Raw genomic sequence first — 22,871 nt, forward strand, 5'->3', positions numbered from 1 at the left:
CACACGTGCACACACATGCAGCTTGTCCCTGCTGCAGCATTAACGCACGTGGCTGCGCCTCCTCCTCTGTGGGTGCTGGGGTTGCCTCAGGGATCTGCTGGAGAGTTCCCCACATATATTGCCGTTGCCTCAGTGTCTATGCCAGGGATGGTTCTGCAAGAGTTCGTGATGTCCTTAAGCCTATAGTGCAAGGGTGATATCTGTGGGCTGGACTGTTTGGGTGGGCCTGTGCATGTCTGTGTGTGTGGATGATGCGTGCTCTGGGAGTGATAATCTAAGCTTTGGTCAGCTTTTCCCTGAGAGCAGTGTCCACCATGTGTGGCTGGTCAAAGTCTGGTCACTTTGGGTGAGAGCCATCTTCTGACTGAAATAGTGGGAGGCGATCTGGGCATCCATCCTAGAGGCAAAGGCAGCCAAGTCGGACTTCACGCGGTGAGGAAGGCTTGGGATCCTGATTGGAATCTGAATTCCAGAATGTCCCTTCACAGAGGTTGGTGCTGGTGATGGGCTTTGGGTGGAGGAGAGGGCATTTCCCCCCCCTTCATGGATCACAGCCCTGTCGTGGTCAAGAGGCTTTTGTAACTCAGTGAAGCTATGAGCCATGCCATGCAGGGCCGCCCAGATCAGACGGGTCATAGTGAAGGCAAGAGGAGAAGGAGGCAGCAGAGGACGAGATGGCTAGATAGCACCACCAACTCAGTGGACGCGAATCTGGGCAAACCCCAGGAGATGCTGGAGGACAGAGGAGCCTGGCGTGCTGCAGCCTGTGGGGTCGCAGAGTGGGACACAATTCAGTGACTGCACGACAACCACAAAGGGTATTTCCAGCTGTCAGGTGTGAGTGCAGGAACTGATGTGCTCTGTGTGAAGCATGGTGCTCTGCTTGGTCAGCCTTGGTGTGCAGAGGCATGCCAGGTGGAGAGTGTGGCACTGGTTGTCTGGGAAGCTGTTTCCAGGAGAACCCTCCCTTACAGCTGGCTGCTGGAGTACCTGACTCAGACTGATGGGTATTTATAGTACAAAAAAGCTGCTGAATAGCAGCATTTCCCTGGTGAGAAACACTCCCCAGGGCTGTGCTCGCAAAAGTTCGCCAAGATTGGGTGAGAATGTTCACTGTGACCTTGATTGTCACGGCAAAACCTGAAAACAGCCTGCCCTTGGTTATCAGAGGACTGACCAGTAAAATCAGTGTGTGTTCATACCCTGTAGTCCTGGGCACCATTAGGAATTAGGGACCTACAGCTGCTTTGACCTGCTCTTCTGTTCAGGATATATTGTGAAGTCAAAAAGGGAAGTTGCAGAACTGGTGGGTTTCGTTAGACACCATCTGGTCAAATAAAGGGTAAGTGTGGTTCTAGTAAAGATACACCAAGTTTCCCTTTTCGGATGCTGTATTATAACAAAACTGATGATGAGATTGAGGGTTGAAAAGCTGAGTAATTTATTTTTCTTTCTGTATTGATGGAAAAGTGTTCATGGCAGTTGATTATTATCTAAAAGAAATGTTACCAGGTCTTACTGGTTTTGGGAAAGCCATGTGTATTAGTTTCCTATCAGTATGTAACAGATTACTCAAGAATTTAGCAGCTGAAAACAACAGTCAACATTTCGGTTGATTGGTTCTGGCTCTGGTCTTATAAGATTTAGTCAAGGTGTTGGCCCAAGGTCACATTCATCTGAGGGCTTGATGGGGGCTGGAAGATCTTCTCCCAAGATGTTTCACCAGCAGTTAGTGCTGACTTCTGGGAGGCTTTAGTTCCTCACCTTGTGAACCTCTCCACAGGCTATTTGAGTGTCCTCATTATATTGAATATTTGCATGGTTACACTCTGGCGGCTTCCATACTTTTTAGAAACCTCTGAAAGGTGAATACAGTAGTATCTTTTACAGATAGCTTAAAAAAAAGTATAGATATTAGCAGGTCCATAAGTATTTCTGTTCCCTTCTGAAATCTGACATTGTTTCACTATAATAAAGAAAAAGTTTGAAAGGAAAAAGACCATGAAAGTTCTATGAGTGAAAGAAAATAACTCCACGCTGTTATTTCGTAAGCTTGTTAGTATAGTTTTATACTCCTAGGGGCTTTTGATCAGTGTTCTTGTCTCCAAAAGCATTCTTGAAAAGTATCTGTAGTTTACTTAGACATACCATGTAGTTGTTCCTTGATGATTATACATTCAGCATGGAGCTTTAAGCTCCATTTCATCCCAGCATGGATGTATGGAAAGCAGCTGCTTTGGGAAGAAAGTATGAAAGTAAGATTGAAATGCACGAAGTAAGGTATGGGCTTCCCTGTTGGCTCAGTGGTAAAGAATCCATCTGCCAGTGCAGAAGACATGGGTTCGATCCTGGGTCAGGAAGATCCCCTGGAGGAGAAAATGGCATCTGAAATTACTCCAATGATCTTGGCAAGAAACCCGCTGCAGTACTCTTGCCTGGAAAATCCTATGGGTGGAGGAGCCTGGTAGGCTGCAGTCCATGGGGATGGCAAGAGTCGGACACGACTGAACGACTTCACTTTGACTTTTCACTTCCATGCATTGGAGAAGGAAATGGAAACCCACTCCAGTGTTCTTGCCTGGAGAATCCCAGGGATGGGGGAGCCTGGTGGGCTGCCATCTATGGGGTTGCACAAAGTTGGACACAACTGAAGAGACTTAGCAGGAGCAGCAGCAGCAGCCAAAAATAAATAAATAAATTTTTTAAACAGGGAAAGTAAAAGATGTATCTATTATGATTTGGATGACATAGCTACAGAGTTTTCAGGCTGTTACAAATTGCCTGTCTTCTTACTGCTTACAGTAAAATGCAAGCAGAGAGAAATAAACTTAATATAGAACATTTAAACAAAAAGAAGCCAGGAACTGTAGGATTTGAAAATTCCCAGCCTCTCCGGGCAGTAATTGCTTCCGAAATTAAAGATGGATGTGGGTTTTTGGCTGCAGAGTTTTCTCTGGTTGCAGTGGGGGAGGCTGTCTTGTTGTGGAGCACGGGCTCTAGGTGCTTGGGCTTAGTAGTTGTGGCACACAGGCTTAGTTACCTCGCGGGGTGTGGAATCCTCCCTGACCAAGGACTGAACCCAGTGTCCCCTGCATTGGCAGGCAGATTCTTAACTACTGGACTACCAGGGAAGCCCTACTTCACCCTCCCCCGATTAATGCAGGCAACAGTGTTATTAAATTTTCTTTCACTATATAACAAGGATTTTCTTTCTTGCAATTCCCAATAATGTTTTCCTCCTATTTCTTTAAATCTACATCAGCAACCCCCTCAAGGACCTTTAAACCTCTGCTAACAGTCTCTTCCAGGCTTTTATTAACTCTCCTGAGGGCTCTTTTAGCTTTTACCCATATTTCTAAATTTCTTTTATGGTAATACCCTACTTCTAGTGCCAAAATCTGCACTAGTTATTTATCATATAACAGATTGCACCAAAACTTGATTTAAAATAGCAGTAAATATTTACCATCTCGAAGTTTCTATGGAGGCTTCCCAGGTGGCGCTGGTGGTAAAGAACCCACCTGCCAGGGTAGGAGAGGTAAGAGCCATGGGTTGGATCTCTAGGTTGGGAAGATACCCTGGAGGAGGGCACAGCAACCCATTCCAGTATTCTTGCCTAGAGGATCCCATGGGCAGAGGAGCCTGGTGGGCTACAGTCCATAGCGTTGCAGAGTCTCACATGACTGAAGTAACTTAGCACGCACGCACACATACGCAGTGTCTGTGAGTCAGAGACTCAAGCTTAACTGGTTGGTCTTGGTTTGCGGGGTGGGTGGGGGGGTCTCTCTTGAGGGTTGTACTCAAGGTGTTGGCCAGGGCTGTATCTGAAGGGTTCTGGAGGATTCTCTTCCAAGGTGGTTCCTACTCGTGGGTGGTGAGTCAGCACTGGCTGTTGGAAGAAGGCCACTGTTCCTCACCACAATGGCTTCTTCACACAACCGAGTCTTCTTAAAATGTACATGGTTTCCCCAAAGTGAGTGATCTAAGAGAGCGAGGCAGAAGCTGCATGGTCTCTCATAACCTGGCTTCCGAAGTCCTGCTCCATCACTTCTGCAGTAGTCGGGTGGGTTCACAGCCCTATACTGGAGAAAGCAATGGCACCCCACTCCGGTACTCTTGCCTGGAAAATCCCATGGACGGTGGAACCTGGTAGGCTACAGTCCATGAGGTTGCAGAGTCAGACACGACTGAGCAACTTCATTTTCACTTTTCACGTTCACAGCCCTATACAGCACGGGGGGCTCCCTACACCCACACCTCTGTAGGGCTCACTCTGCACCCACGCCTCTAGAGTGTGTGGTTGAGGAGGCAGGACTCTGTAGGAGCACGTGGAGGCTGGCTGCATGTCTGTCGTTCTGTCCCTGGCACAGACTGGCCACAGTAGTTGGCATTTCACATCTCTTGGCCTCTGTCATGTTAGGTTCTGCTGGAAGTTCATTCTTCTTTTGCAAATTCTGATAATGTTGCTGGTTATGAGATGGGAGTATCACCCCTCCCTCCTACCCTTACTCATGATGGACGAGGGTCTAGTTGATGATGAGAGTCTAGTCCCTGCCTGAGTGTGGCAGGAATCTGACACTGTGGTCTCCGTAGGCCTCTCTGAGGGCCTGGAAGTTGGAACTAAGGTGTAAGGATACAGAAGTAATGATGCTTTTGAACAGCGGTTTATACTTGGGGGTTTGGGCTGATGGCATCTCCCTGCTCTGTGCCAGCGTGTCAGGAGCGGTGAGTGGAAAGGGTACTCGGGCAAGGCCATCACGGACGTCATCAACATCGGCATTGGCGGCTCTGACCTGGTAAGGAGAGGGCTGCCTTGGGATAGAGGAGGGGGTCCTATCCGGCCTTGGTTTCCCCAGAGATGGGACCTGGCTGTTCTCACCCCTTGTGGAATCTTGTTTTCTGATCCTCCATCTCCCCACAGGGACCCCTCATGGTGACTGAAGCCCTCAAGCCCTACTCTTCAGAAGGTCCCCGGGTCTGGTTTGTCTCCAACATTGACGGGACTCACATTGCCAAAACGCTGGCCTCCCTGAACCCCGAGTCCTCTCTCTTTATCATTGCCTCCAAGGTACGGGCTTCAGCCCCGACCTGTCTCCCAGCCCTGTGTGTGCTGGGGTGGGAGAGGGCTGGGGGGAAATGGGTGCTTTGCCGCTGCCCTGCACACTGGACCCTCCTGCCTGAATGAGCTGTGCTCTGTGGCTCGGGTGGGCACAGCTGCCCTCAGACCGTTCCTTATCTGGTGGCCATCAGTTCACCCAGTGAAAGCCCACACTGGTCCACGTGTGCCTCTGTCTGAGGCCACACCCACTCACTTGGCTGAATCTCTGCTCAGCCCAGGACCATTCCTGTGTCTCTCAGAGATTTGTCCCTAATGTCTGCTCCTTTCTTATCCCAGAGCCAGGCCCAGATAACGTAAGCATTTGCTTTTTTGTCATTTATACCCTGTTTACTCATATCCATACACGTTAAATATTAAGAATAATTCCATCTGGGTTTTGAGATACAGCCAAGTCTGGGCTGAAGGAGCCCCAGGCCACAGCAGCTCTCCTGGCTGACATTCTAACCTTTGACCTGTGGTTCCTCTGTGAAGTTCTGGAATCACAGAATGACCCTGGTGCTTCCAGGCCTCTGCCCCAGACACACACCAGTCGGGGCTTTGAGGACATGTGGGTGGAGGTGATGCGGAGCAACTCACTGACCCGCACTCACTACTCCATGTATAACTGGGCATCCACGTGGCCTCCGCTGCTGAGCTCTGGCTCAGGGCCGTATCAGCTGGGGACCAACTGCTGTACTCTCTGCCTGCAGACCTTCACCACCCAGGAGACCATCACGAACGCAGAGACGGCGAAGGAGTGGTTTCTCCTGTCGGCCAGGGACGTGAGTGCTCATGGGCAGTGGGCAGGCTGGGAAGGACAGAGTGGGTCTGCCCAGCCCTGTAGCCCTGTTTCCCCTGAAGTTGGCAGCAGGAGGCAGCCCTTCTGGTTAAGATACTTGGCTTTGCCAGCCCAGACAAGCCCAAGGTACAGACCCTGCTCTAACTGCTGAGGGCCCTTTCCTTAAGGCTACTGGCCCTGCGGAGCCTCTCTGCCCCTGGCCCTGCCAAGTTTACAGGGGAAGCACCCTGGGCCTCGTGTGCCCGTGAGGTAGGATGGGCCAGCCAGCCTCTGACCCTTCTGCCTATTCTGCCTTGATTTGGGCCTCCTCCAGCAGCCTCAGAACTCAGGACTGGGGGCGGTGGGCCCCACCCAGGGCCTGGGTTTCTCCAAAGGCCCTGGGTCACTGTCCCTGGGGGCGGTCCCCAGGGTGAGTATGGTCTAACTTGGCTTATCTCTTGCAGCCTTCTGCAGTCGCGAAACACTTTGTGGCCCTGTCTACCAACACTGTAAGTACCCACAGGGGTTCTTGTGCCACCACCCTGGGTTGGGGCCCCAGCCAGGTCAGGGTCATAGCCTTTCCACGTAAATGAGCTGACATGTGTTGACAGCATCAGGGATCTTGGCTCAGCCAAGACAGATTGCTTGCCTATGGGGGATGTGAGTTGCAAGCCATACTTGCCACTTCTGCAAGGCAGACGAACTGCTGCTGCTCCATGAGGGGCTTGCAGTCAGTGGGATCACATTAACCCCACCCGTTTCCTGGAACCTGACTGATAATCACAGCATTCCACACGTGTGACCTCCCTTGGCCTCTGCCACTGGCCTCCCCCCAGACAAAATGTGCCAGGTACAGGTGGGGAGTGGTTGTTCAGTCGCCAAGTCATGTCCAGCTCTTGCGACCCCATGGACTGCAGCGTGCCAGGCTTATTTCTCACATAAGGATGTTAGTTAAGCCCAGTGAAGGGATGTGAGTTTGCCCAGTGATTGTATGAGTCAGTGATGTAAAGATTAGAACGTGGTTACCCATGTGCCAGCTCCTCCTGGCCCCAGGTTGCACAAGGTAGGGTTGGGGGCAGGCCTGTGGGAGTTGGGGCTTTGCTCCGGGAATCAAAAGGAAGGCAAACCTGGTTGGACACTGGCTGTGTGGTGGGCCTTGTGTTGGGCGGTCTGAGCTGGAAGCACGCCAGGTTGTCTGGACCCCTACTCCTTCCATGCCACCCCCACCCATGCCTCCAGTGCTGACCTGCCTGTGAGAGGAGACAGAAGGACATCTTAGGGCTGGCCAGCCACAGCACAGCTGTCCGCCTCCTGCAGGTAGAGCTGGTCAGTAGGGCGTCTTCTGTGGGGTCTAGGGAGGGGGCTGCTGACGCTGTCTGTGTAGAGGACAGAATAAGATTGGTCATCTCCTGAAGGCTTTCTGGGGCTCAGTCACCTTCCCAGCATCAGAAGGGCTGGGCAGGTGTCCAGGTTGTCTGTTCCCTGGCCTGGGAGGTGGCCCCTGCCTGTGCTCGGGGTCCAGCCTGGGGCCCGGTTTCCCAGATATCCCGGGGGTTGGGTCTGGGCGGTGGCTCTTGCAGAGCAGTGTGAGGGAGGTCCTTGCAGTGAGTGTGCAGCTCCCCTTCAGCAGGAGGGCTTGGCCAGTACCAGGCCACCGATGTGCTGGGTGTGAGCTGGCCGGACATCTGACTCTGGGGTGGGCGTCTCCTGGTGCTGCCCTGGGCTCACAGGCGGCTCCAGCCCCGCCCCAGTGAGGGCTCTGTGGAAGGTGTGTTGCTCCTGAAGCTTGGACAGCATGACTCCTCATGCCTGCAGGTTCTTGTGCAGCTAATCCCGGCTTCTTCCTTCTCTTTTCCTCTGCCCCTTTGTAGGCCAAAGTGAAGGAGTTTGGAATTGATCCTCAAAACATGTTCGAGTTCTGGGATGTAAGTAATGGCACTTGCCTGTGGTGGGTGAATTATGTCCTTTACTAAGTCAAGCCACAGATGAGGGGCCCCTGGAGTCAGGTCAATGTTTATTGAGCACCTGCTGTATGCCTGGCTTTGGGACAGGCCAGGAGGTCCTCAGGGAGCAGGAGCAGCTTCGCTCAGTCAGGATATGGCCCCCCTCCCACCGAGGGGGGCTTTCAGGGCCAGGGTGACACCCCCCTGGGTGCCTGCAGTAGCACCCACAGTGGGGTAACCAGAGCCACCCCCATCCCCCTCGGAGAGCTGAGGTTGTGAGTTATTCTCAGTAATGACCTTTCTCTGAACCACAGCCGCAATCTGTAAAGGCCAAGGGGCAGGGCAAGGCAGGAGTGTGACTGGGCAGGCCTGGAAAGGAGCTGCAGGGGCAGCTGGAGGTGGCAGAGAGGAGGTGCCAGGCCTGGGGCCGGGTGGGGCCCGGCTGGGCAGCTTGCAGAGCCAACACTGCTGAGGGGCAGAGCTGTGGGCCAGTCTAGCCACGGTGGTCCCACAGGCTCATCTCTGCTGAAGCCACCGTGGGTGCCAAGCAGCGAACCGGAGTTGTCCCTGTGGCTGGCCTGAGTCCAGCCGTGGTGTAGGAAAGGCTCTGGCTGCAGAATGCAGGCAGGCTTGGGATGCAGGGATGCAGGGGTGCAGGGATGCAGTGCAGCGAGTGGCGTGGGTGCAGTGGGTGTGGCTCTAACACATGACCTTGGCAGGTGTACCTAAGAGCAGCCTCGAATCGAGGGATTTCCCCTTGGGGCTGATTCCAAGCCTTTATACCGTAAGCTCTCTGCTGGCTGAGTGGCAGCATCTGAAGATGTAACCTCCTTTGAAAGCTGTAAAGGCCTTGGAGTCTGGGAGAGAATTTAGCCTTCGTGCCGTAAGGCGTCTCTTGTGTGTAATGAGTTAACTTCTTTCCAGAATGGGACTAGTTATGTACCATCCTTGGAAGAATTGAGAAGAGTCACTCAGATCCTTGTCTGCATCGCATGGCTCAGATGAGGAGCCCCGGTCGAGAGAGACTGTGCAGCTGCTAACAAATGCATGCATGCCTGATACAGGAAGGGGCGCCATCCTCCTACATGTATGCCTGATACAGGAAGGGGCGCCATCCTCCTCCCCGGGATCTCGAGCTTGAGCAGGTGGTGGTCAGGGCCGTGCGGGGGCTCCCGTGAGCCAAGGAGCCCGGCAGAGCGGGGCTGTGTCCCAGCCTGGGTTTTCACTGCCTGTAACCACCCAGTCTGAAGAAATGAGTTGAAGTGTGGCTTAAACAGAGACCTGGGTCTCCCAGGTAAGGCCTAGGAACACGAACATGGAGCTGGGACTGGCTAGTGAGGTCCAAGTGCCTGGAGTGGGCACAGTGGAGGCCTCTGGGCCAGGCATACCTGGAGGGACCTGCTTGTATATTGCTGCATTGAGAAGGTGACATCTGAGGAGCCAGGAACAGGTGAAGTTTCTGGACCTAGGGTCTCTCATTTGAGAAAGAATCATCAGAATAGATACAGCGATATTGTGCTGGCTGCGAGGTAAGATCAGAAGAGTCCAGTCAGGCGTAGGCCTGTGTAAGTGGTGAGGCCTGCTCATCTCTGTCCAGGGGATGCAGCCACGGTCCAGGGTCCATGGGGCATCCTTGTGTGTCGGGCTTAGGCAGAGGTGAGGTGGTAAACTGGGGGGTCTGTCAGGGCTCAGCCAGAGTCAGCATATATTGGGGAGCTCATTTTGGCTGTTGATGTCTGAAGAGGAGCCAGAACAGGTGCAGGTGATGTCTGAAGAGGCAGCCCCAGGGTGGGTAAAGGTACAGGGGAGATTCTGGAAGAATTCAGATGCATATTCTGTCGAGTGGTGTCTGAGGAGCCAAAATTACGCACAGGTACTTAGACCTGGATCTGTGAGTTCAGGATGGGTGTATACAGTGGGATCTCTCTGACTGGCTCTGAAGAGTGAGCCTCAGGTACTGGATGGCTGATCACTCAAGCGAGGCTGTTAGAATTCAGATGAGACAAACATGGAAAAGTCCCCTGAGCCAGGTCAGCCTCCGTGTTCTCAGCATCCTGACCCAGTGAGATAGGCAGAGCTCAGGGTGTTGTCGAGCCCCCTGGGGTCCCATGACCAGCCCAGGACGTGTCAGTGGCACTGGGGTCTGGCTGGGGTAGGGTTTGAGGTGCCCGGATGAGGGAGTGACAGGAATGTACCTGGTTATCAAAGGTAAGGACTGGGGAGTCGGGGCAGGTGAAGACAGCTGAACTGCTGAGGAGCTGCATCACTGAGATGTGGTGTGAGAGGCTGCTGCTGCTGCTGCTAAGTCGCTTCAGTCGTGTCTGCCTCTGTGCGACCCCATAGACGGCAGCCCACCAGGCTCCACTGTCCCTGGGATTCTCCAGGCAAGAACACTGGAGTGGGTTGCCATTTCCTTCTCCAATGCGTGAAAGTGAGGTTGCTCAGTCGTGTCCGACTCTTTGCGACCCCATGGACTACAGCCTACCAAGCTCCTCCGTCCATGGGATTTTCCAGGCAAGAGTACTGGAGTGGGATGCCATCGCCTTCTCCAGGTGTGAGAGGCTAATGGTAGACAAAGGTCTCTAGAAGTGCCAGAGGCACAGACCACTCAGACCCTGTTTGGCACCAGTGGGCTCTCACCAGGTTTCCCTCAGGCCACGGCAAGCAGCCAGGAATCTGTCAGGTCTCTGGGAAAAGTCTGTTCAGGTTAGGTTTGTACAGCGGGGTCTGCTAGGGGTCATCTGTAAAGCTACATCTGTTTGAGGTCTCAGAAGCTGGAATCAGATGAGGTGTGTATAACTCGGTGTCTTGGGGAAACCTGAGGAACTGAGATTAGACAACATCTGGGCAGAAGCGGATTGGTCAGATAAGGACACTGGAGCCAAAGATAGAGACAGAGCTGAGTCTGACAAGTGGGCTTAGAGATCCACGATTGGCCCCAAGTCAGAACTGTGTCCTCAGTTGTTGTCTGAGCAGTTCTGGTGATGCTCAGGGCAGTGGCCCAGGGGCCCCTGGGAAAAGATTGAAAAGCTGGAGTCGGGCAAAGAGATGGAGCACTGCATCCGTCCATCTGGAAGGTTCAGGAATTTTGTCTGTCTCAGGTGTGCAGAGCAGGTATGTCAGGTAAGGTTGGAGGAGTTGAGGCGAAAGACAGGTTTGTACTCCTGGTTCCCGAACAGGTGAGGTCTGAGTTGTTGAGGTTAGTCCCTGGTTTGTACTCTGAATCTGAGGAGCTGAGGTTCAGTGCAGGTAGATAGAACTGAGTTTTTCAGGTTAAGTCTGTAAGCCAGAGGCAAGCTGGAAGTAGGCTGAAAAGCCACGTTTGGGTTAATTAAATTCTGTCCCATAGTTGAGGTCAGGAACAAGTAGGTAGATCTGTCAAGTGAGGCCTCAGGAGCCGGAGTTAGGCTTATCTAGAAAGAACTGGATTTCTTAGATGATCTCTGAGAATATAAAGTGAAGACAGTTGGATAGAGGGAGGGTCTCAGGTGAGATCTCAGGAGCTGGGATTGGGCCCAGATGAATAGAGCTGGATCTCCCAGTTAAGGTCAAGATAGGTAGATAGAACTGCTGTTTGGCAGATGTCTTATGATGATGAGTTGTGCCCAGATGCAGGTATGTGGAATTGAGTTTCTCAGGTAAGATCTATGGAGTCTGCATAGGGGACAGGTTTTATTCTTGGGTCTCACAGGGTGAGTTAAGCACAGGTGAGTAGAATAGAGTTTGTCGGGTAAAGTCTGTGGAACAAGTTCAGGAAACTGGGTCTGTCCAGTGAAATCTCAAAAGTCACAGGGAAGTCCAGGAAAGAACCAAATGTCTTAGATGACCTCTGGCGAGCTGAACTGGGGCAGAGCTAGCCTGTCAGGAGCAGCCTCGGGAGCCAGGATCAAGCACAGGTAGCCAGAGGTGGCTCACCATGTGCAGTTGAAAGACACAAGGTCATGCACAGGTAGGTAGAGGCAAGGTCGTCCAGCTGCGGGCTCAGGAACCAGGGTCAGTCTCAGGTCGGTAGAACTGACTGGTCACACGTCAGGAAGAACCAGAGTCAAGCACAGGTAAGCAGAGCTGGTCCACTAGGTACAGTGTGTGAGGTGCCAGAGTCATTAACAAGTAGCCAGAATTGGTCTGCTGGGCATGGCCTGAGGCTCTGGGTCATATACAGGTAGGCCAAGGGAGTCTGCCTGATATGGACTGAAGATCCAGGGGAATGTACAGGTAGGCAGAACTGTTCTGTTGGGTATGGTCTGAGGACTCAGAGTGGGGCACAGGTAGGTAGAGCTGGTCTGCTAGGTACAGTACAAGGAGCCAGGGTCATGTACAGGTGGGCAGAGCTGGTTCATTGGGTATGATCTGAGGACCCAGGATCAACTACAGGTAGGCAGAGCTGGTCCGTAATGTATGGTCTGAGGATCCAGGGTCATGTGCAGGTAGGCAGAGCTGGCTGGGTAGGTATCGTTTGAGGACCCAGGGTCCTGTGCAGGTAGGCAGAGCTATCTGCTCAGTATGGTTTGGGGACCAAAGTCAAGCACAGGTAGGGAAAGCCTGTGCTAGGTACACTGTAAGAAGCCAGGGTCATGTACAGGTAGGCAGAACTGTTCCACTGGGTATGGTCTCAGGACCTGGAATCAAGCACAGATAGGCGGAAGGTCTGAGGAGATCGAGTCGTGCACAGGTAAGCAGAGCTGGCTTGCACAAGGAGTCAGGGTCAAGAACAGGTAGGTAGACGTGGTCTAGGTATGGTCTGAAGGTCCAGGGCCGTGAACAAGTAGGCAGGTAGGGTATGGTTAGGTATAGTCAAGTGATCCAGGGCCACGCAGAGGTAGGTAGAACTCGTCTGCTAAGTATAGTCCAAGCATCAAGAGCCAAGCACAGGTAAGAGTGAGCACAGGTGCAGCGCAAGGAGCCCGGGATGAGAACAGGTGATAGAGGCGGCCCACACGGTGCAGCCTGAGGAACCAGGGACATACAGGTAGGCGGAGCCTGGGCTGTTTGGTATGGTCTGAGGATCCAGGCTAAAGCGCAGGTAGGCAGAGTTGGTCTGTCAGGTATGGTCTGAGAGTCCAGAGTTGTGTACAGGTAAGCAGAGCTGGTCCGCCAAGTACAGTCTAAGGATCCAGGGTCATGTGCAGGTAGGCAGAACTGTCTGCTAGATATGGTCTGAGGACTCAAGCAGAGGCAGGCAGAGTTGGCCCACACGGTGTGTCATAAGGAGCCAGGGTCAAGGGCACAGGTAAGCAGAGCTGGTCCACTAGGTACAGCACAAGGACTCAGGATCTTGTACAGGTAGGCGGAACTGGTCTGTCAGGTATGGTTGTGTACAGGTAGGCAGAGGTGTCTGGTTAGATGCGGTCTGAGGAGCCTGGGTCAGAGGCAGGTAGGCAAAGCTGGTCTGCTAGGTGCAGCGTAGGAAGCTGGTGTCATGTACAGGTAGGCAGAGCGGTGGCGCTGGGTATGGTCTGAGGACCCAGAATCAAGCACAGGTAGGCAGAGCTAATCCACTAGGTAAGATCTGAGGAGACAGAGTCACCTGCAGGTAAGCTGAGCTGGTTTGCACAAGGAGCCAGGGTCAAGTACAGGTAGATAGAGCCGGCCCGCTTGGTACAGCCTCGGAACCCAGGGTCACATACAGGTAGGCAAAGCTGGTCCATAAGATGTGGTCTGAGGAGCCAGGGTCATGGTCAGGTGGGTAGGACTCGTCTGCTAGGTGTGGTCTGACGATCCGGGGTTAAGCCCAGGTAAGCAGAGCTGGTCCACTTGGTATCACAAGGAGCCAGGGTCGTGTCCAGGTGGGTGGGACTGGTTCATAATGTACGGTCTGAGGAGCCAGGGTCAAGCACAGGTAGGCAGCGCTGGGCTGTCAGGGATGATCTGAAGGTCCAGGTTGTATCCAGGTAGGCAGGACTGGTCCGTTAGATACAGCACATGAATCCAGGGTCACGTACATCCTGGTGCCCTAGATATGGTCTGACAATCCAGGGTCTTGTACAGGTAGGCAGCGCTGGCCCAGCAAGTGTGTTCTGAGGAGCCTGGGTCAGAGGCAGGTAGGCAAATCTGGTTTGGTAGGTATGGCAAAAGGAGCCAGGGTCAAGTACAGGTAGGTAGAGGTGGCCCACTAGGTGCGGACTCAGGGTTATGTACAGGTAGGCAGAGCTGGTCCATAAGACGTGGTCTGATGAACCAGGGTCAAGTACAGGTAAGCCGAACTAGTCTACCAAGTGCAATCTGAGGACCCAGGATCAAGTATAGGTAGGCAAGGCTCATCTGCCAGGTATAGACTGGATCCAGGGTGATGTTTGTGTAGGCTGAGGTGGTCTACTAAGTAAGGTCTGAGGAGACAGGGTCACATTCAGGTAGGCAGAATTGTTGTCGGTATGACCTGAGGACTCAAGAGTTAAACCCAGGTAAGCAGAACTGGTTCACAGGGCACAGCACGAGGAGCCAGGGTCATATACAGGTGGGTAAAGTCTGTCAGGTATGGTCTGAAGGTCCAGGGTTATGTACAGGTAGGCAGAGATAGTCCATGAGGTACTGCACATGAAGCCAGGGTCGTGTACAGGTAGGCAGAGCTGGTCCCCTAGGTATGATTGGAGGATCCAGGGTCATGCACAGGTAGGCAGAGCTGGCCCAGCAAGTATGTTCTGAGGAGCCCAGGTCAGAGGCAGGAAGGCAAAGCTGGTCTGCCAAGTGTAGTCTTGAGAAGGCCTAAGGATCAAGGTCACATGGGTAGAGGTATATAAACATGATCTTAGGTGGGTTTTTGCCCCCAGGGTTCAGGTACAAGTTGGCATCCCTGGACTTGTTAGATGAAATGAGTGGGGCAAGGTCTAGCTCAGAAATATATAAGGCCTGAGAAGGTGACTCAGACACAGGTGGGACCCTCAGTGGTAGGATCAGGCTCGAACACAGATAGGTAGATGTGACTCCCTCAGGTGCTGGATTCAGGCAGAGGTATATACCCCTGGTCTTTTGGTGATGGCTGAAGGACCAGGGTTAAGCCTGGATTGGTAGAGTGACTTCTAGTCAGGCATTGGGGTCTTCTGCAGGTAGGTGGAACTCTGGGGTCATAGGTGATCTGGGGGCTCTTGGTTGGACATGAGTAGGTGGAGGTGACTCTCTCAAGCAAGGACTTTGGAGTCAGACATATGTATGCTTGGGTCTTGCAGGTGAAATCCTTGGAGCATGATTCTGACCCAGGTCATAGGGGTTAGGCCTGTGGTTAATCACAAGTAGGTAGAACCACAGCTCTTAGCGGGGGACTGCTGAGCACAGATATGCAGAGATGTTTGCGTCTGATGAGGTCTGAGACTCCCTGCTGAGGTTTTGATGCCCAGGTTAAGCAGAGACTGATACAGGGACTGATCGGATCTCTTGGGCGAGATTCCTTGGGAAGGTGTGAGGAGTCGAGTTGGGCTCAAGGAGGTGGCTTGGGTCTGTTGGTTGAGATGTAAGAGGTCACAGTTAGGCACAGACAGGTATGCGAAGCCTGGTTCATGAGCTGGACTGTCTGGAGCCTGTTTCTGACAGGTATATAACCTTGTGGTATGAGGTACTGGATCAGACATAGGTAGGCAGAGTTAACCTCACAGGTGAAGCCACTGTATCATTGCCCAGGATTTCTTTGTGGGCCTGGCTTTGTCAATGAGTCCATGGATCAGGGTCACATGGGCAGAAGTATATAAACATGATCTTAGGTGGGTTTTTGCCCCCAGGGTTCAGGTACAAGTTGGCATCCCTGGACTTGTTAGATGAAATGAATGGGGCAAGATCTAGCCTAGAAATACATAATTGGTGTGATTGGTAAGGCCTGAGAAGGTGACTCAGACACAGGTGGGACCCTCAGTGGTAGGATAGATCAGGACACTTAAGTGGGTAGTGTGGACTGTCATCGAGGGAAAGCCGGAGTGATCGTAGGTATGTGTACTTAGGTCTGCCTGGGGAGGTCTGTGGAGCCCTTAGGTTCAGGTAGGAGAGGCAGAATATGCTGAGCCACGTCAGCCACCTGTCCTTAGCACCCTGGTCCAGTGTGATGGGCAGTGCTGCGGAGGCCAGGGGATCTGTAACCAGTCCGGGGTGTAGTCTGTTGCACTGGGGTCTGGTTGGCAGGGTCTGAACTAACCAAGTATGGAAAGAGACTGGATTATACCTGGTTGGAGAAGGTGAGGTCTGAGGCTAGTGAGGCTCAGAACTTAGAACTGACTGAGGTGCTATATCTTTAAGGTGTGTTTTGAACTCACTGCAGGTAAAGGTGAGGTCTAGCGATCTGTGTCTGCAGCTTGAGGTTTCAGAGGCTTTGCTGGGCTCTTCCCAAAAGTCAGGTCTGAGACCCTGCCCTGAGCCAAGGTCAGCGGCCTGGAATCTCAGTCTGAGCCCTGGTCGTCTGTTCAGTCCAGTTTCTGGGTTTGAGTCTATTGGGTGAGATCTGAGAGCCTCTGTCAAGCATAGTGTGGTCTGTGGGACTGACACTGTTGGGTCAGGTTCCCCAAACCCAGACCCTTTCTAAGTGAAGAACCCCATCATATTCCTCTTTATTACCCAAGCCAGAAACGTCTGATCCTCTCACTCTTGATCCTCTCATTCTTCCAGTTCATCCTGTTTAAATGAACTTCCTGAATCAGTGCTGTGCATCCGCACCACCCCCATCCAGGGTAGCATCACTCTTTGGATGACCACTGGGCCTCTCATGCGGTTTCCTGCTTCCCTTCTCCCCTCACCTACGGACTTGGTTCTCCATCCTTGCCTCTCAGCTTCTGCCCACCAGTTTATCACTCCTTCCTTCATCTTCAACATTGTGCTATCCATTTTCCTGCCCAGCCTTTCTCAGTGGGCTTTCAGGAGAGAATTAAATCCTAATGCCCCAAGGCAGCCATTGGATATAATTAATTAGCATCTCTCTTTTGCATCTGGAAGGATGCTAGCCTTGGACAACCTTGGGAGTATGGAGAAACTAAGTCCCATTCTTCACATCCAGGCTGAAGCACCTTCAGAGTCCTTTTATTATTGGTTTCAGTATTGTATTCCTGTCTTCTAAGCACTTTATTCTCATTTTCACATTTATTGGCATGGTTGTTTCATTTATGTCTTTCACCCCCATGGATTGTTGGCATTGCCTATGCTAGGAACTTGATGGGTACTCCATAAATAGTTGTTAGGAAGATGTGATTGGAGCTCTGAGGATTCCGATGGTACAAAGTGGAATCTGCAGTGTGGCATGGGAGAACACAGTGTGGATGGTAGGTCTCGGTCTGCCTTGGGCTGAGGCTGAAGATCAGTCAAGCCCAGGTATGAGCTACTGGGCCTGTCCGTGTCCCAGGAAGCAGGGCTGGCGCAGGTAGAAGGAGCTGTGTCTGTCAGTACAGCCTGGGAGTCGGGGAGGGGCTCAGGTACAAGGCACTGGATCTCCTGTCAGAAGAGGCAAGGCCAGCCCCAGGTATGAGGCGTTGGGTCTGAGGAGCAGGGGCCACAGTCAGGTAGGAGGTGCTGGGTTTTTTGTTGTTCAGGGTAGCATGGGCACAGGTAGAAGCTGCTGGCTCTGTTAGTGTTTACAGAGGCTGGACACAGGTATGAGTCCCTGGTTCTGTTGATGTCCGAGGAGGCATGACCAGACACAGGTGTGGGATTCTGATTTGTCAAGTGTCCAAGGAGGTGGGCTCGGCACTGGATCTGCTGGTGTCTGAGGAGGCCGGACCTGGCTCAGCTGTGAGGCCCTGGGTCTGTCGGTGTCTGAGGAGGCCGGACCTGGCTCAACTGTGAGGCCCTGGGTCTGTCGGTGTCTGAGGAGGCTGGACCTGTGCAGGTATGAGGCCTTGGGTCTGTTGCATCTGAGGAGGCTGGACCTGTGCAGGTATGAGGTCCAGGTCTGTCAGTGTCTGAGGAGGCTGGACCTGTGCAGGTATGAGGCCCAGGTCTGTCGGTGTCTGAGGAGGCTGGACCTGTGCAGGTATGAGGCCTGGGTCTGTCGGTGTCTGAGGAGGCTGGACCTGTGCAGGTATGAGGCCCGGGTCTGTCGGTGTCTGAGGAGGCTGGACCTGTGCAGGTATGAGGCCCGGGTCTGTCGGTGTCTGAGGAGGCTGGACCTGTGCAGGTATGAGGCCCAGGTCTGTCGGTGTCTGAGGAGGCTGGACCTGTGCAGGTATGAGGCCCGGGTCTGTCGGTGTCTGAGGAGGCTGGACCTGTGCAGGTATGAGGCCCGGGTCTGTCGGTGTCTGAGGAGGCTGGACCTGTGCAGGTATGAGGCCCGGGTCTGTCGGTGTCTGAGGAGGCTGGACCTGTGCAGGTATGAGGCCCGGGTCTGTCGGTGTCTGGTGAGGTTGGACCTGTGCAGGTATGAGGCCCAGGTCTGTCGGTGTGTGAGGAGGCTGGACCTGTGCAGGTATGAGGCCCGGGTCTGTCGGTGTCAGAGGAGGCTGGACCTGTGCAGGTATGAGGCCCGGGTCTGTCGGTGTCAGAGGAGGCTGGACCTGTGCAGGTATGAGGCCCGGGTCTGTTGGTGTCTGGAGAGGCTGGATCTGTGCAGGTATGAGGCCCGGGTCTGTCGGTGTGTGAGGAGGCTGGACCTGTGCAGGTATGAGGCCCGGGTCTGTCGGTGTCAGAGGAGGCTGGACCTGTGCAGGTATGAGGCCTGGGTCTGTCGGTGTCTGAGGAGGCTGGAGCTGGTTCAGGTATTAGGCCCAGGTCTGTCAGTGTCTGAGGAGGCTGGACCTGTGCAGGTATGAGGCCCAGGTCTGTCGGTGTCTGGGGAGGCTGGACCCGTGCAGGTGAAAGACTCGGCTCTGTCGGTGTCTGAGGAGGCTGGAGCTGGTTCAGGTATGAGGCCCAGGTCTGTCGGTGTCTGGGGAGGCTGGACCAGCCACGGTAAGGTCTTGGGTCAAGTCTGTGGCTCTGGTCAGTCCATGTGTAGTTAGTGCTGTTGGTCAGCCCAATAGCTGCAAGCACCTGGCTTGCTATCTTGCTTCTCAGAGGTGGGTTGGGCCAGGCTCTCGGAGCTGCACTTGTAGAAGAGCATGGCTCCCGGGGACAAGTTCCCTGGCAGGAGGGAGGGGGGGCGGGGTGTGCCAACCCCTCCTCAGTGCCTTTTCCTGTCTCTTCTAGTGGGTGGGAGGTCGCTACTCGCTGTGGTCAGCCATCGGACTCTCCATTGCCCTGCACGTAGGTGAGTGTGTGTGTTTTTTGTCTCTTGTCTCAGATGCTGCTGCAGTCTGAGGTAGGCGTGGGGGCTCATGTCCCCAGATGCCCTCCTGTTCCCTCAGGCTGCTGGCCTCTCTGCCCCTGATGGGACCCTTTCTCCCAAGTCAGATGGGAAAGGCCGAGTGACCCTTGGGATTTGCAGGTTGGCCTTTCTCCCTGCCCCTCACAGCTGTGGTCTGGCTCATTCCCCATGCCAGGTAGAGTTACAGCTGCCTTTGAGCTCAGGACTGACTCTGATTTGAGAGGCTTTCCACAGGCCCTCGTCCTCCCAGATCCTGTTGCTTCTGGCTCCCCCTCCAGCCTTCCCCTGGTTCTAGAAGAAGCTGTGTCCATGGCCTGGAGCACAGGGCACGATCATTTCTGGTGACGCTGGTTTTGTGTTGCAGGATTTGATAACTTCGAGCAGCTGCTCTCAGGGGCTCACTGGATGGTGAGTGCTGAGGCCCGAGTTCTCCGGTAGGCGCCGGCCAGAGACTTGTGGGTTGGTGCAGCTCTGTCCCCCTCAGCACTGCTCAGCCCCTGTCCACCCTGGTCTCCTTGCAGGACCAGCACTTCCGCACGACGCCCCTGGAGAAGAACGCCCCCGTGCTGCTGGCTCTGCTGGGCATATGGTACATCAACTGCTTTGGGTGTGAGACGCACGCCATGCTGCCCTATGACCAGTACCTGCACCGCTTTGCTGCCTACTTCCAGCAGGTACCAGCTGCCAAGCCAGGCCTTGGGTCAGGGGCCCCCTGAGCCCAGGTGACTTCTCCTCCTAGGGCCTTTCCCCCTGTTAGCCTCAGGCGTGTCCAGGGCCCACCTGTGCTCCCCTCTCATGGTGAATCTCCGTAACCAGGATCCATGTCAGTCAAGTTGGGCTACCATGGGAGGGGCAGGACTGGCTGGCATGGCGTCGTGCTGGTCAGGCTCTGGCATGGCTCAGAGCATATGCCTCAACCAGGTCACTTCTTTCTTGGCCATCACCTGTTAGGCTGGGGCCACAGCCTGGGATCCCCATAGTTTGCACTGCCTTTGTCTCCCTCCAGAAAAGCAAGTTTACACCCAGTCTGTGGTGCCTCTTTGGGCTCCTCACAGCCCTCTGCCCCTGGAATCTCCACAGCCCCCTTGAAGCAGCAGATTCTGTGACTGGAGGAGGCGCTGAGGCCCCCCAAGACCAGAGTCTGGTTGGGGTGATGGCCCTCAAATGCAGTACAGCCTGGACCCCAGCCTTCCTTAAGAAATCACTTAAAGATTTTGTGACCAGTTTCTGCTCTTAGGAAGGTCTTCCCTGTACTGCCATACCTGCCTTCCCCTGGTCATGGGTCCTCCCTGGACCTCCATTCCTACCTTCTCTTGGTCATGGGTCAAAGGCAAAAAGCTTGTGACCTCTGCCCTCCCAGGTGAGGACGTAAAAGGATCATGCCTGTGGATATCTTATGGGGCAGGGCAGGCATACCTGGTACACCCCAGGCAGGTTTTGGGGATGGTGTGTGAAGAGCAGGACTTGCAGATCGAGGGCTGGGTTTCTGGCCCTGTTCCAGGGTGACATGGAGTCCAATGGGAAGTACATCACCAAGTCCGGCGTCCGCGTGAACCACCAGACGGGCCCCATTGTGTGGGGGGAGCCAGGGACCAATGGCCAGCACGCCTTCTACCAGCTCATCCACCAAGGTAGGGCCCGTCTGGCCTGCGCAGGAGTGCTACTGGGGATGGGGAGGGCCTGCCAGCAGAGCCCCCTCCATCAGATGAGGGTTCCCCTGGAGACCATATGGGCGGCTCCCATGGCGGGGGTGGGTATCTGAGTGACCGCCATACCCTTCACAGGTACCAAGATGATACCCTGCGACTTCCTCATCCCAGTCCAGAGCCAGCACCCCATAAGGAATGGTTTGCATCACAAGGTAAAAACACTCTTCCCGACCCTCTTCAGCTGTCTCAGATTCACGTCACCCAGACCTCTTAAGACTGATGCATTAGTCAGCAGTGACTAGTTTGCTGTTCCTGTCACCACAAGCTTCGTGGCTAAAAACAACACTCATTCATTGTCTTGGTTTCTTTGGGCCCCAGTCCATCACGCTTGCTGGGTCTCTGCTCAGGGTCTCAGGCTGAAGTCAGGGTGTCCGCAGGGCTATGTTCCTTTTTGGAGGCTCTGGGGGGCAGCCTTTTCCTCATTCATTCAGATTGTTGGCAGAATCCATTTCCCTATCAGTTCATTCGCTCAGTCGCGTCCAATTCTTTGTGACCCCATGGACTGTAGCATACCAGGCTTCCCTGTCCCTCAACAACTCCCGGAGCTTGCTCAAACTCATGTCCATCAAGTCAGTGATGCTATCCAACCATCTCATCCTCTGTCATCCCCTTCTCCTGCATTCAATCTTTGCCAGCATCAGGGTCTTTTCCAAGAAGTCAGTTCTTCCTATCAGGTCACCAAAGTATGAGTTTTAGCTTCAGCTTCAGTCCTTCCAGTGAATATTCAGGATTTATTTCCTTTAAGATTGACTGGTTTGATCTCCTTGCAGTCCAAGGGACTCTCAAGAGTTTTCTCTAATACCACAGTTCAAAAGCATCAGTTCTTCAGTGCTCAGCTTTATTTATAGTCCAACTCTCACATCCATACATGACTACTGGAAAAACCATAGCTTTGACTAGATGGACCTTTGTCAGCAAAGTAATGTCTCTGCTTTTTAATATGCTCTCTAGGTTGGTCATAGCTTTTCTTCCAAGGAGCGAGTGTCTTTTAATTTCATGGCTGCAGTCACCATCTGCAGTGATTTTGGAGCCCCCAAAATAAAATCCTGTTTCCACAGTTTCCCCATCTATTTGCCATGAAGTGATGGGACCAGATGCCATGATCTTCGTTTTTGGAATGTTGAGTTTTACCATTTCCCTATGGTTTCTTTGCTGACAGCTGGGAGCCATGCTCAACTTCTAGAAACCCTTTTGGCTATTGGTCTCAGAACCAGCAGGGGTGGGCTGAGTCCGTCTGATGCTTCAATTCTGTCCTGCCTCTTCAGTTGCATGTCTCTGGATGACTCACTTGCTTTCCCCTTCTGTTATTTTTAAGGGCCATGTGATTACATTGGGCCCACCCAGATAATCTCCTTATCTTAAGGTCTGTAACCTTAGCTCCAAATCCCTCTCTCTACCAAATCCCTTTTGCCATGCTGGGTACCTAGGCATTAACAGCAGGGGGCAAAGATCAGGGATTCAAGATCTTGTCTGCCACAGCAGCAAGGGGAAAACCACCCTCCTCTACCAGAGGACTGCTCCTGCCTTGTCTCGGGTGTGCAGAGTAGCAGGTTACTGTGGGCACAAGCTTTGGACTCGGTGTCCTGGGTTTGAATTGATTCTTCCCCTCTGTCCCTCTGGCTGGGATTCAGTTTTGTTGACTTGAGGAAACTGAGGCTCAGCTAGAAAAGAGAGATGATGCCTCTGCCCCTCATGGTCTTAGAAGATAGACAGTGGTAAAGTTCTTAGAAGGGCCCTCAGCAGGTAGTACATAGTCCTTGAAGGGTACTTACTGTTGTTACCTAGTTTCTGGTGTCCTTGGATGTGCTCTCTTGTCCCCGCTTGTTCCAGATAAGCTCTAGAGTCGGAGGCAGTCAGGCTGACCCCAGCTGTTGAGACTAACCCTGACTGGGCAGTGCCAGGCAGTCTCATCTGTCTGCCTGAAGCTCACACAGGGCTTCTTGATGGTACTTGATGTCTCTCTCGTCAGATCCTCCTGGCCAACTTTTTGGCCCAGACTGAGGCCCTGATGAGGGGGAAGTCGACAGAGGAGGCCCGGAAGGAGCTACAGGCTGCTGGAAGGAGTCCAGAGGACTTTGAGAAGCTGTTGCCCCACAAGGTCAGTGCTGCTTTTGGAGTGGGCTTTGGGGTGGCATCC

The 22,871-nt window shown here is 53.4% G+C and overlaps 2 protein-coding genes across 2 annotated transcripts in view; both read left to right on the forward strand.

Moving 5' to 3' along the window:
* The window catches only part of GPI (glucose-6-phosphate isomerase), a 29,394-nt gene that overhangs the window by 5,588 nt on the left and 935 nt on the right, over window positions 1–22,871 (forward strand). The window contains exons 5-15 of the mRNA XM_069550334.1: window positions 4,713–4,796; window positions 4,922–5,068; window positions 5,809–5,880; window positions 6,341–6,385; window positions 7,748–7,801; window positions 18,908–18,968; window positions 19,390–19,433; window positions 19,547–19,699; window positions 20,527–20,656; window positions 20,810–20,886; window positions 22,704–22,832. Of these exons, the coding sequence (XP_069406435.1) occupies window positions 4,713–4,796; window positions 4,922–5,068; window positions 5,809–5,880; window positions 6,341–6,385; window positions 7,748–7,801; window positions 18,908–18,968; window positions 19,390–19,433; window positions 19,547–19,699; window positions 20,527–20,656; window positions 20,810–20,886; window positions 22,704–22,832 (996 nt within the window). The remainder of the gene's footprint in view (window positions 1–4,712; window positions 4,797–4,921; window positions 5,069–5,808; window positions 5,881–6,340; window positions 6,386–7,747; window positions 7,802–18,907; window positions 18,969–19,389; window positions 19,434–19,546; window positions 19,700–20,526; window positions 20,657–20,809; window positions 20,887–22,703; window positions 22,833–22,871) is intronic.
* Window positions 9,135–18,617, forward strand: LOC138418500 (uncharacterized). Its single transcript, XM_069549919.1, has 3 exons — window positions 9,135–9,153; window positions 17,495–18,284; window positions 18,333–18,617. The coding sequence occupies exons 1-3, from the start codon at window positions 9,135–9,137 to the stop codon at window positions 18,529–18,531; spliced, it is 1,008 nt and encodes a 335-aa protein (XP_069406020.1). The 3' UTR covers window positions 18,532–18,617.

This window comes from Ovis canadensis, chromosome 14, assembly GCF_042477335.2.
Source record: "Ovis canadensis isolate MfBH-ARS-UI-01 breed Bighorn chromosome 14, ARS-UI_OviCan_v2, whole genome shotgun sequence".
Classification (NCBI taxonomy): Eukaryota; Metazoa; Chordata; class Mammalia; order Artiodactyla; family Bovidae; genus Ovis; species Ovis canadensis.